This window comes from Typha angustifolia, chromosome 10 (genome assembly GCF_048772165.1).
Source record: "Typha angustifolia cultivar Huaian chromosome 10, ASM4877216v1, whole genome shotgun sequence".
Lineage (NCBI taxonomy): Eukaryota > Viridiplantae > Streptophyta > Magnoliopsida > Poales > Typhaceae > Typha > Typha angustifolia.
In genome coordinates this window covers 6,211,466-6,225,991 of record NC_133248.1, presented here as the reverse complement: position 1 = coordinate 6,225,991, position 14,526 = coordinate 6,211,466, and the positions used below count along the sequence as shown (strand labels likewise).

Genomic DNA, 14,526 nt, shown 5'->3' with positions numbered 1-14,526 from the left:
ACAAGTGTCTAAAGACTGTCTCGAATTCAAAATGAGCATTTGATTAAAATCTCTTTTACTTGCAGAAATTTTAAATAGCAATCAATGGAATCGAGACATCATAATGATCATAATATTAAACAATAAGAGAAGGATCAAATATTTTCCTACTAGTTTTTATTTGCATATTTGGAAATCAAAGACCCAAAAAGGAATTAGACTTTGAATTGTACTTGCAAAGACTTTTGACTTAAAAAAACATTTTAGTTTATGCTGTGATCTTCTATGCATTCAATGAAATTAGACATCTTTTAGCTAAAAGCTTTTTCTTTACTTAATACTTTCTTATGACCTCCCACCTACTTTTTGCGTCAAATGATTGCAAAAGGAGGAACCTCCCTGATGTGGCTCACCATCATCATCGATATATATATATATATATATATATAATAAACTCATTCATCTACCTATATATTTTATAGTGCTCCTATTATTCTACTAAAATTATTTAAGTTCCAGCACCAATAATATAGAGATGGCCTAATTGGGGCATGATGAAGCATGATAGACTTCCACTGGATGCAAAAAATAATAATGAATTCTTTTGCTTTTTATATCTCAATGTGGAGTAATTATTTCCTTAAACATTCTTCCGTTTCAAAGAGATTAGAAGAAGTAAACCGTGTCTCAATTAAATTGATGTCGAATATGAACTCAAAAATACTCATATAACAACATCAGTCCCTTGAACCAAATTAGCAGTGAAAATTTCATTACTTCTCAGTTCAATCAAATCATCATCCATTTGTATTTCACCTTCCTTGTTTAATCAAACCTAGCTATATTATATACACTTATATATATGAATTCTTACAAAACTAAAAGAAAAAATTAAATTTTTTTCGTGAAAACAAAGAAAAAGAAAGAAATCTCCATCCCTCACCTACTCTGGTGCTTTAGTTGTCCTATTTCTAATATTCTTTAGGCATCATCAAAATGAAATATAGTTCAAAGTCCTGGCCTTCTATAGTGGTAACTCGTTTGTCACATGAGTGTCACCTAGGAACTAACGGTCAACATTGATGGACAAAAAGGAACAAGGAGTTAGGCCAAGAAAGGCACACCAATTTGGAAAGGGAAAAAGCCATCTTCTTGGGTGTAATTAATTAGATTTGATGTCGGCTAATTGTCCTTTTCCTCTGAATTAAGTTAGGAGTTCATAATCTATTTTTTTTTATAAAAAAAATAGCTAGGAAAAAGTTTAAACCGTTGTTTTTAATGTTTGTTTAGTCAAATAGATAAAGAATAAATAAGAAGAAATGCCAAAGTAACCCTCATCATCAAAGGTGTGTGTTTTTATTTCATATTCCTATTAAATAGAGCCATATATTTGCTAAAAAATAACAAGTCCCACCTAACCCCGTTTAATAGATAAATATAATTTAATCTGACTATTAAATTAATTTAACTATAGACCTAAATTAAGCCTCTAAGATAACTTAGAGACAATCTAAACTACCCAATTCCTAATAAAAATTAAATTATATTAAGCCTTTAATAAAATCTTAAAATCGCATCATTTGCAAGAAAAGATATTTCTTCCGTTTGCCAAGTTGGGCCTTGGGATCAGCTCATTTATTGTTATTATTATTATTATTTGGCACATTTCCAGTTCTCCACCTTGAAGTAATCGATCCGTGTTAAGGTTTTGACTCCTTGCGTTTTCCAAAGGAAAGAGAAGCCGAGATTTAATGGGTTGAGGGTAGAAGGACAATAGTTAATCACTTGGACTGCAAGTTAATTTGTTGGTTTGTCTGTTTGGGAATTGATTCTAGATGGAGTTCAACTCATTTCGTTTAGAAATGAATTCTACTCGTTAGAAAATAACTAAAATGGAATCCATCAAATTATTATGTAGAGATCGAGATAAATATTTATCTTTTTTTTTTCTTTACTTTAATCCTTCGGAGTCAAATTAGAATGGAGAATATAACAATATAAAAGTCAGTTTTAAATTTTGGAATAATTTACTTAAATAATAAATGAATTCTATACGAGTTTAGATTTATTATAAATGGTTCTTGTCGTAAACAAGTTGAACTGTCTGGCTCAATTATTAAATTATTAAAATGGCAGAAGTAATCTACTTGTATTAAACATGTTTGGTTATGTCAACTATTTTATGATCTAATAATCTGTTAATAACTCAAACAATCTATTTCGGGATCCAAGAAATTTAATCTAATTTGCCTATGATTCAAATAGACGAATCATGTTTACATTAATATTTCTACTATCATGTTCATCTTGGCTTATAGTTGACCCGATCTAAAGCAAACATGGTTGTCACAATTATGTAAATTAACATAAAAGAGACATATTAATAGAGGAGTAGAAGAAAGGATTGCATTAATCCAAGTTAGGCGACCGCCAAAAACAATAAGATCAAAGAATATGATTGGAAAGGACTCAACATTACATCCTAGAAGAGAAGCACAACGATCAACATTTGACAGACTTCTTAAACCAATTAAGCTGGTTTTAGAGAAATTTATCTTCATGAGGCTTGAGATAAGCTCAAACAAGTATATAATGCACTTCAACTGAAAGACAGAAGAGTCTTGAAGCATCACGAAAAAGCACTGTATCATCCGCTAATTGAAGGATTGTAACTTTGGTTGGTGGAGGGCCAATGTCTTTAATATAATCATTAGATAGAGCAACCTTGATAAGCCGGGAGAGGAGATCAGTTACCATTATGAAAAGGAGCTGAGAAAGAGGATCTCCTTGCCGAAAGTCTTTATGAATGTTGAAATGGTTACTAGGATCACCAGTAACCAAAATGGCAGACAAGGGTGAATGAAGAATAGAAGAGATTCACTATATCCAAGGCTTATGGAAGCCTCGGTGATGGAGAATTTTGAATAGGATATCCCAATTTACTGAGTCAAAAACCTTTTATTATCCCAATTTTGAGTAAGATCAGATATCCTTCTTCCTTTAGTATAGGCAGACTGATACTCCACAATAATATCATTCATGATAGTATTGAGTCTGGAGGCCAAGACTTTAGAGATGATTTTGAAAGAGCAATTAATCATACTGATTAGATGATAGTCTTTTATTGTCTTGACATCTTTTTTCTTTCGGATAAAGGTAAATAAACCTTTATTAATATCATGAAGATGATCCCAACAATGGTGGAGATCATTAAAAATTCTTATAATATCGGGTTTGACAATAGACCAAAATTGCTAGTAAAAAAGCATTGCAAATCCATTAGGATGAGGAGACTTTTTTTTTTTCCTAAATCAAAGATAATTTAAAAGAAGTCATTCTCCTATTAAAGTTTTTAACACTAATTGGCATTACATGTTCAATTGGTGTATCCGTGAGGTTTAAGCTTTAAGATGTGCGAGTTGATTGCATGTTAGAGCTTCGATTGTCTTCTCGTGTGGGTTATCTACTCCGGTGGCCGAACGCAACAACTTTGTGGAGAGGACATCTAGAGAGAAGATGAGAAGAAGAGAGGAGGGGACGAGAAGGAGAAGAGTACTGTAGAGGCTTTGGGTGTCCAGTTTAAGGGGCAATTTTGGCATTGTAAAATTTTAATGATTGATTTTGCCGATCTAATAACTTTAGACTCAAAATTGCAAATTCATAAAAGATTATAATTAAGTTGCAAATTGCCCAATTTAAGTGTTATTTATAAAGAAATGGATAAATTTATAAATAATGGAGGTTTATGAATGAACCAAACAAGCCTTTCAATGAATCTAATATCTAGAGATTTGGATGCCGAGCTATGGAGATATTATTAGATCACTGGCCAAAGGTCAGGAATGATAGACTTGCAAGTTAAGGTTTGAACTACTTTTGTGGGTCCATGGGTAGAGGCATAGACCCCTAGGTGTTGGATGGAGGTGGAGGGCCGACGATGATGGGATCGCATCAGTAGATATGGTGATAGTGGAATGATAGGAAGGGTGGAGGTGGTTAGGGCATTGATAGAGAGAATAGAAGAACATGGAGGAGTGGGCGACCCCTACGGGATTAGAGTGGTTAATTGCTGCTACTGATAGAGAGAATGAGAGAGGAGAAGGAGAGGAAGAGAGATAGGGCAAGACAATTCATTTGATAATCTAATTCGATGCTCACCACAATGTTATATAGGTGGTTATCGTCGAACCGGTTTGGCTAGCTCATCCAAATTGGAATCACAAGTACTTAAAGCCAAATCTTACTAATATAGGGACTAAAATGCAATAAGCAAATAACAATAAATAAAATAAAAAGGTGGAGATAGGTCAGAGAGGGTAAAATGGTAATTATACGACGTTGCGGCGATCGTCAGAGAATGACAGACGGCCAAGGGCGGTGGTGGATGGCTATATAGTAGCGTGGCTGCTGGAGGTAGGAGGTGGCTAGGGTTTGAAAGCTTTAGAGGATCTACATCTATGATCTACCCCTAAAAAAGTAAAGACGATCTAATGGCCATGATAAAATGATAAATACAGTAATAAGAAAATAACTAAACTCAATTAATTCTCAATGCTTAGATTCTTGAATTCTTACATGAATAACAAAGAAGCTTTGCTTCTCTATATATAGAGATAGGGTATAATGAGTCCTACTTGGACTTAGCCATAGAAGCTGATACAACTTGAATTAGGACTTATCTTAAAAGCTTACATTACTAAATTGGACTTGTCTTAAAGGCTTACTTGACTTAATTAGACTTGCCTTAAGGGCTGTCATGACTTATTTGGACTTGCCTTAACTAGACTTGTTTTAAGGATTGTTATGACTTATTTTGACTTGCCATAATGACTCACATGACTAAATTAGATTCGACTTGACTATCGACTTAACCCATGTGATCGGATCGTAACATGTCCCCAATAATGACAAATGAATATATTTCAGGTTTTGGTAGATGGTTCTCCAATTTCTCTCTATATAGGGTGTTTCTATCTACCTTCAAATTCTTGTATGAGCAAAGATATCACCGTTTCAAATATCCATTGCCCAGCTTAGAGAAGACGTGATCTTTAGCCCCCAAGTCAAGAGATCTCTAAAATTATGGATGCTACTAACTTTATCTCACTAATAGATGTTCAAGATGGAGCCATCTAGAGATTTACCTCGCATGGATCTTATACTACTAAATATCATTACCTTGCATGCCTAAATTGTGTCTGTCTTCAATTTGATTCCACTCTCATCATTTGGGAGATCTCTCTTCCTTCAAAAGTCAAAATTCTTCTTATGGCTAGCTTACAATAGGAAGCTTCGCACCGTAGATTCTCTTAACTGTTTGGGATTAATCTAATTCCTTTTTTCTCCACTTTGTGATGAGGTTTTGGAATTGGTGAACCACATTCTTTCAACTTGCCCAAATTCTAAGTGACCAATTATTTTCTTAGCCAATTCTCTCTTCAACAGGTCCCCAATCTATCCACCTCTACTGGATCTCATGGAGGAAATGTATAAAATCCACTAATTGAAAAAAGGTGGATTTCCTTTTAGCAATTGTTTGTGCATGAATATTGGGAAGCAAAACAATTAGCCGATCTCTTTTCAAAAATAAAATCCATTGTGTTAGGGTTTTGGTGTTGGCAATTGTGTACAAAATATTCTAAGTATTTTTGTACATGTATATGAGCATTTATATAAGTCTAAAAAGTATTTGTTTTGAAAAATTGCAAGATCAAAGGAGAAAAGTTTACAAGTGCACATTGCGTTCACACCGCGTTCAAATGCGAGCGTAGGCGTTCACACAGACAGAATAACGTTCACAAGCGCGTTCGAACGCGAGCGCACACGTTCGCACAGAGAGTAACTAGCATTCACAAGCGCATTCGAATGCAAGCGCAGGCATTCGCACAGACAAAGAGTGTTGTTTCTACGTGCGTTCGAACACAGTCATGGGCCGTTCAAACGCACCCTACTACGTTCACAGTGTATTCACACATCCAGAGGACTGTACTTGCCCGTTCGAACGTAACCTATGAAAATTAAGCCACCACGTTCGAACGCCTGAGATCAAGTTAGGTTGTTCGAACGCACCCGGGCCGCGTTCAAACACACCTACGAAGTTTGCAATTTTTAGACTTTCGTGAGTTTGGATAAGACTTGGATTTGACTCTATCTTGGAGATCTTATATAAGTATTGTGATGCCCTAACTCTAGGGTAGTGTTAGTGAACCAATTTGAAGGAAAATTCTTAAGGCTATATTGCTTCTTCAACGAACAAGGTTCGACTTTTCTACAAGGTTTAAAACTTTTGTCTTAAGGGCTATCTAGACGAAAGATCATTCTTGAGGGCTACTGAGGTTGGATATCAATCATGAGAAGTAGTGAATCTTGAGTTTTAGCGAGCAAGACTTAGAAGAACAAAGCCGTGAGGATTGACGAGTTGTTTTGAGTCAGTCTTGTAACTACCATTATTCTAGTGATTGGTTTTGATTCGAATTTGGATCAATGGTTTTTTTCCGTTTGGATTTTTTCACGTTAAAATCTTGGTGTTCATCTCTACTTTTGCTTTTTAATATTTCTTTCAATTTTTTACTTAAGCAAATGAGTAATATCATTACCTAGAGTTTAGATACATACTGTGTCTAGGTGTTCTTTCACATTGTTTATTCAATTGCGAAGCAAAAATCTGCTTTAAACTTTAATTGTCGTCTTTTGTAATAATTAATTACTAATTAATAAATTTTAATTGGAGTGATCTCTAGCATTCTCTTGGCATTGACCCAAGCACTCTACTAGGGCTCAGTCGCCATCTTCTACCCTCTTGTGAGGGGCTTTTCTCATTGACCTTTCCCTGTCTCCCTTTCTCTAGTTGACGAGCTAGGAGAGGGGAGAGGCTTTCTCCCCTGGGGTTTGTTTACCTTCTCTCCCTCTTTCTCTTCCTTCTCATTAGGTTTGGAGTTAGCTGGGTGAGTGGGTGGTGGTGCTGAGCTGCCTAAGCTAGGCCTGTCACCTCCTCCTTCTCTAACTTCGGACCTCCTTTGCCTTTGACTCTGTTGGTTTCTTACTCTGCCTCTCCTCGCTCTATCTTTATTAGGATCTTGCTCCACCTTCTTATTGCATCTCTTTTTATTAGAATCCCATTTTTTCTTAGTGGCACAGCCTCCAACCTAGCCGTGCCCCTTTTGGTCACCGTTAATGCTAGTTTTGTCCTTTCCTATTGTTGTTTCTCTAGCTCTTGCTCCATCTCTACTGTTGATCCCATGCCATGGTGGTTGTTGCCTCCTCTAGCTTGTCAAAGCTCTAGGCTATGATCTAGTCGGTCTCCCTCTATTGTTGTCGCTATCCCCTTACCCTGCTCCTTTGCTAGGCCTCCTCTATTGCAACTACTGTCTAGTGGTGGATTTGCCACGACCATTGCTAGGTGGCTGTCTCTTGTCTTATTGTGATCCTACTGCTTTGCTAGTTGTTGTCGAGTAGGTGTACTATTATGTTTTTTTCTTGGTGGCTAGGCCAAATCTATTTTGGTGTTATGTTTGGATAGTTTCATTAGGTTAGCCGATCTCTATACGTGTTGGGTATATTTTGGCTATCGGCTCTTTTATTGAGAAGCATTCTAAGGCCAACTCTCATGTAGCTATTTTTCTTTGCATCGCAATCTTGGTAGGCTAAAAAGGCGGCTTGTTCTAAGATTGATGCTCTATTCCCTCCATTATATTTTTCTATATTAGTACTTATTTATTACATATTGTTATGATTCAGCTAGATAAGGCTTGGACTTAACCAACCTGCCTCGAAGGAAATAACTTTTGCTTTGGAAGAATAAAGATTTTTAGTAGTTGCGTTTGAACACCAAGAAGTTGCATTCGAATGTGACTTCGACCGCTTGCATACATTCACAAATATAGTGAACGTATTTAGCATGTTCAACCCGCATTCGAATGCATTGTTCGAATGTATTTAGCACGTTTGAATGCGATTGGCAAACTGTATTGTTCTAAGGTTATCTTTTAATTGTTTTGCTTATTAAGTTAGCCTCTAAATATGTGAAAGGCAACCTGATTGAACTATTGATAAATTATTGAAGTTTTACCCTCTTATACCTCTATCTCTTTCTTCCAATGGCATACATCATTGGATGTCATCTCCTTCCTTATTCAATCTGACTGTACCACTTGCTTCTTAAGGATCGGTTCACCGTCTACCCCTCTTCATCTAGCTTAATGCTCTGTCCTACTATTGCTACCATTGTCACCCCTAATACCTAACCATTATTCTATCTTCTATTAATCACATCCATTTCGCCACCATTTAACTAACGGTCAGTATTTCCTCTATAATTTCTAATATATAACTCCGATCGACGTGATTTTAGTTGCGTTTGATCCCTTACTTTAAGAGAAACAATCTATCAAAGTCTCAGATTTATTGAACGGCTAGATCATCAGCATTTCTTCTCGAAAATCCCGTCCTAGATTGGAACTGGGACTGATCTCGAGTTTCATTCGCAACTTCATTAAGCCGGATCGTAACACATTGATATCGTGAATTAATTGTTGGTCGGTCTATTTTTCAAGTTAAAGTGGGGCTTGTTAGAGCATTTTATCCTATCTCTCCTTCTTTATTTGTGATCACTATTTAAAGCTTAAACAATTTTCTATCTATAACTATTTGAAGCTTAATAAATCTTCTATCTATAGACATTTAAAAAAAAAAGAAAAGAAATCTTAATTGGGCCTCATCCCGCACTTCTTAAAAAACAAAACCACCCGCAAGTTTCAAATACTGCGTTTGACCTACCAAATCCATCCTTCTTCCGGCCGAAAGCCTTCAAAACCACTATTTCTTGGGGAAGAAAACCGCGAGACCGTCCACCTTCGACTTCCATTTCGGTCCCTCCATCCTGAGAAGCCAAGCACGACTACGCTCCTTTTTATTTTTTAATAAACTACGCTCCTTTTAATAGATCCGATTCGCTATATCCCGGATGTAGAAATTTGACATTCACACACTTGGCAGTATTTGAATTGATTTCATATCGCAAGCAGCAATTTGGGTCTTGCCACGTATTGTTTTTATTATTTCGTACATCTGCTTTTGCAGAGGATCGGATCCTCCTCCCTGTTGGCCTACTCTTCCCAGCTATAAGATGACCCTAACCATACCCTCTCCGATTCGCCGAAGCCTTCTCTCGTTTCTCTCGCTTCTTCTCGCTTCTTCTCGCTTCCTCTCGCCTTTTTTCTACAACTTTTCTAGCCAAAGATGTCTGCCTACTGCGGAAAGTACCATGGTATAACCTGTAGATCCTTGCATTTCTTGTGTATTTGAAGAGTTTTGGCTTTTGGATTTCGAAGGTTGGTTCAGAGAGTAGATCTGGGTCTGTTCTCCGGGAGTTTTGCTTGTTGGTTTATGGATCTGTGATGAGTTTGTGCATAAAGGATTCTCCTCTACCTGTTGTTATTTGTTTGTGTAAGATTAAGTGGTGCATTTATGGCTGTAATGTTGTTGGATTTGATGAGGAATTTTCTTTTTCTGCGTTTTGGATTATGAAGTTTTGACTCTGAAAGTGTAGATCTGGGTTTTTTTCTTGCTTATCTGGTCCTTTTGATTGCCTTCTGTTTATTGAGATTTGATCTCCAGTGAGATTATGCGCAAGAGATTAACTGATCTATCTTTACGGATGGATTTGTTAAAATTTGTGCGTCTATTTTTGTATCTTGCATTTTAAGACTGGTTCTAAGACTAGATCTGGGTTTCTTCTTTCTCATCTCTCCCTTTGGGGTTTTAATTCTCGAGTTTTGGATCTGTGATTACCCGTAAAGGAGTCATCTTTTATTTGTTGATCTTCGTGTTTTTCTTGGATATGATCAAGTGGTCATCTATAGATGCAATACTCTTACTGCCTTTGCTTTTAATAGAGATCCGTTAAAAATTTAGTTATTTGCTATGGGATCTATATGGCCATTCATCTCTTTATATTTTAGATAGGGTTTAAGGTATAATAGTTTTCCTTGAATTATCGATTGGGGATCTATTGACTTCAACTGTTCTTTTCTCATGTCTCAGTCGGTTGTTTTCTCTGTACCATAATTATGGACTTTCTCTGGGTCTAAAAGATTGAAAATTTCTATTATCTTTTCTCTCAATTATGTGTGGTTTAGATGAACTTTGCATACATCTGTGTATGTTTATATTGCATCTCTGCAATGCATGAAACTGATATGAAATATGAAGATAATTTGTTCATCCCTTTCTTAGCCTATTACAGTTTGATTACACATCTTACTAGTCTAGTTCTCACACATAATTATACCTGTGTTTCTTCGGTTCCATCTTTTCTGCAACAAGAATGGTTAAGTGTTTTCGTAAATGTGGCAAAAAGAAGTCTTTCCTTTGTGAATAGTTCAGTATTATTCTATATTTGTATATCTAACTTAAATTAGCCTATATAGTTGCATAATTTGAAGTAGTAATCAGCCAACCTTCTTGTCACTGTGCCTTGCATTTCCACTATGAGGATAAAAGTGGGAGTAGAGATTTTATTTCCAATTTCTTTTAGAAATTGCAGTTGCATGTTCCCATATTTATTGGTTGCTATTGCAACATAACTTGTTCTAACATGTACCTCTTATGATATCGTATATTTTGTATACTTGAGTCTGGATACCATATGCATATTATCTTTGTCCCTTGTTTTCATTTTTTCTGTCCTTGATTCCAAATATCCTGGTTATTGTCAGGCATTTGTGAGTTATCTCCCATTTACCTTCAGAATTCATGTTTGACAAAATGTTTCCATCTTGTATGTTCATTCCATTTGTTTGCTTCCTCTGTAAAAGTATATATTGTTAGGTCATTCCAATCTCTTGTTCTCTTAATTTCTCATGTTTTTGTTTTTTTATCTATCTCATCCCTGTTCTGTTTCTAATTCTTTTTCTGCTCAAACTAGGATTTCTGAGGTTTCTATTTTCTTAATTTCTTCTTTTATCTGATGATTTTATGTAGTCGCTTTTCTATATTCACCTGTATTGTGTTATTTCGTAAACAATCTATATCATTGAGTAGTAATTGTTCTAGTTGATTCAATCTCTCTCTCTCTCTCTCTGCCCACTTAGATTCTATTTATTTCGATTAATTTATATTAGTTTTTTTTTGTTCGGAAAGCTATTCATCTTTTGTCCAGTTGGATGAAATATTAGTATATCCTTGAGCTTAAGTTATAATTTTTTTTTGGCAGATTGTTGTGATCTTTTGTTTTCAGATGTCTTCTTTTGATCTGATAATTAAATCATGATATCTTGATGTTTCTTTTCTGCAATTGGAATATACCGTGCATATTGCCTGATGGAAAAGAAATGGTCTTTTATGTGAGATTTGTGTAGCCACTGTTAACTGTGTTGAATCTGCATACTTTGTTTGATTTATTTCTTAGCATATGAATTCTTTAATAACTTAAAAGTTTTTGTTTTCTTTTGAAGATCTACATTCTTATATTTCATCCATTGTTGAATTTAATTAGATTTTCTAGTGCGTTGTGTGAGCTGGATTCAACTGTAATAAGTAAAGAATAAATTTTTACTCGAAGCAAACATTAACTTTAAACCTTGAATCCAGCAATAATACTGTTGTATCTGCAATTTGGATTCCTTTCTGCTATAGGGATAAAATTCTGATTTAGCTCCTCTTTTCAGATGAGCTCATAAAAAATGCTGCTTACATTGGTACCCCTGGGAAGGGAATTCTTGCTGCTGATGAGTCCACTGGCACTATTGGCAAGCGCCTTTCCAGTATCAATGTTGAGAATGTTGAGGAGAACCGCCGTGCACTCCGTGAGCTCCTCTTTTGCACTCCTGGTGCTCTCCAATACCTCAGCGGTGTAATCCTCTTCGAGGAGACTCTTTACCAGAAGACTGCTGATGGAAAGCCTTTTGTCGAAGTTCTTAATGAGGGCGGAGTCCTTCCTGGCATTAAAGTGGACAAGGGCACCGTTGAACTTGCAGGCACCAACGGAGAGACCACAACTCAGGGCCATGATGATCTTGGGAAACGCTGCAAGAAGTACTACGAAGCGGGTGCCCGATTTGCTAAGTGGCGTGCCGTCCTTAAGATAGGCCCAACCGAGCCATCCCAGCTTGCAATTGATGTAAATGCTGATGGATTGGCTCGCTATGCTATTATCTGCCAGGAGAATGGCCTGGTTCCTATTGTAGAACCAGAAATCCTAGTTGATGGACCACACGACATTGCCCGTTGTGCTGATGTGACGGAGCGTGTTCTTGCTGCGTGCTACAAGGCACTCAATGACCACCATGTTCTTCTGGAGGGTACTCTGCTTAAGCCAAACATGGTCACTCCAGGGTCAGACTCTGCAAAGGTGACACCTGAGGTGATAGCTGAGTACACTGTGCGGGCTCTTCAGAGGACTGTCCCTGCTGCAGTGCCTGCAATCGTCTTCCTATCTGGTGGCCAAAGTGAGGAGCAAGCGACGTTGAACCTGAATGCCATGAACAAGCTCACAGGTAAGAAGCCATGGTCATTGTCCTTCTCCTTCGGCCGTGCCCTGCAGCAGAGCACACTCAAGGCATGGGCTGGTAAGGTGGAGAATGTTGAGAAGGCGAGAACGGCTTTCCTTGTAAGGTGCAAGGCGAACTCAGAGGCAACCCTTGGAACATACAAGGGAGATGCTGCAGGCGGTGAAGGTGTCTCTGAGAGCCTCCACGTTAAGGATTACAAGTATTGATTTCCCCGGTTTGCTACTACTCTGATTAGCTTCTTGTTTCCATGACCTTTAGGAGGATGAGGACGTACGAGTTTTTGAAAGTTTTCTTCTTTGCTCATCTGGAAGATGTTTTTAATAAGTTGGAGTGCATGTAGTGCCTCCAGAATCCTGTTTTTTTTATGCTTTATCCTTATCAATGAGTTTTTCTTCGTATTATTTGTGGTTTTGTTGCTTAGAGTAGTTTCTTCTCTTCTGCAGCAAAGTTCACAGTAAAATTTGTGCGATGGGTGAAGCTTATGGCTTGCTCTTTTTGGTCTTAGGCACTTGGAATAGCCAATCATTTTTGCCATGTTTAACTAGAGGTTTTATGTGCATTATACCTACTTAAAGGACTAGTATACATTATACTAAACGGGAAGCCAGAGAGGGGGAAAGGGTTTCTACCAGATGGTTAATGCACAGATGCATTGGTGCGATGGTGGGGGACGTAATATAAAAAGAGATTGAAATTCACCAATAGATGATATATTTATTAAGTGCAAATAGGCATTTACCTGCATTTTTTTAAATAATTTTCAATTTTTAGTTTGCTTATTTAAATAGTAAGTATTAATATTATTACTAATAATATATTATATATTATTTATAGAGATTAATTTCTCTAATTTTATATATTTGACATAAAAAAATTATTTGTTGTAAAACTCTTAATAATTTTGTGTTAATTATATTTAAATAAAATATTATAATTATTTTAAATTTAATCAATATCCGTTTAAGATCCGATCCTTTATCTGAAAATTATTCGTATCCGTTTAGTTAGGATATGGTTTTAAATTTTGCTATCCATCAAATATCCGTATCTGAACTAAAAATACGGATCCGGATATGGGCAAACCCTAAATAACAAATATATTAAAATATCCATAACAGAAAAAATTAAATTACCTATAACATTAAACCCTATATTTTCTTTTTGTGTAGATGATAAGGGAAAAGTTTTGAGGTTAAAAGTAGACATATCTAGAAGGTTGGAAAACAGATATATCATTAAAATCATTTAAGATGGTCCTACGAGGTTTATAATAAACTAAATCAATAATATTAAAAGTGGAACTAATGTCATAATCAGTATTTATATTTTCTTTTTGTGTAGATGATAAAGGAAAAGTCCTGAGGTTTAAAGTAGACATATCTAGAAGGTTAGTAAACAGATACATCATTAGAATCATCTGAGACAGTTATAGAAGGTTTATAATCAACTAAATTAATAATATTAAAAGAAGAACTAATATCATAATAAGAAGAGATATCGATAACATAACATCCTATACATTTCAATATTTGAAAACTCTAGATGGAAACCACTCGGGTTTGACGTGAACCATGACATATTTCCTAGCATGAAATTTCTTATCACTTATTTGCAAATACATCTGTAGTTTATTCTGAAGATTACTAGTTTTAATTCATTGCTAATTTGTTGATCTAATAAATATGATATGCACTTGTTTCTACAGATTGTGACTATAAAATAACGTGAGATAGGAAATAACGTGAGATAGGGAGAAGATTTAAAGGTTTATGAACTTTAAAACTATGGATAACTTCAAATAACTCATACCTATATACTTATTAATAAAGTTATTATATACAAATTGGACTATAGAAAAAAATTCTGTTATGATCACCCACAAAGTTTCTAGTACTTCTAAATGTTGCGGAATAAACACTTCGATATATATATATATACAAATAATTATAGTTACTAATATAATTAATCAATAATGATAGAAACAGAAATTTATTGCATGATTAATCACAAAAGTTTGAGCATATAAGTTATAAGCGTT

At 35.7% G+C, this 14,526-nt stretch overlaps 1 protein-coding gene across 1 annotated transcript; it reads left to right on the top strand.

The window, feature by feature from the left end:
• Positions 1-9,089: 9,089 nt before the first annotated feature.
• Positions 9,090-12,889, top strand: LOC140768246 (fructose-bisphosphate aldolase 1, cytoplasmic-like). Its single transcript, XM_073108452.1, has 2 exons — positions 9,090-9,244; positions 11,646-12,889. Exons 1-2 carry the CDS (start codon positions 9,217-9,219, stop codon positions 12,692-12,694), a joined length of 1,077 nt encoding a protein of 358 aa, XP_072964553.1. The 5' UTR covers positions 9,090-9,216; the 3' UTR covers positions 12,695-12,889.
• Positions 12,890-14,526: the final 1,637 nt, after the last annotated feature.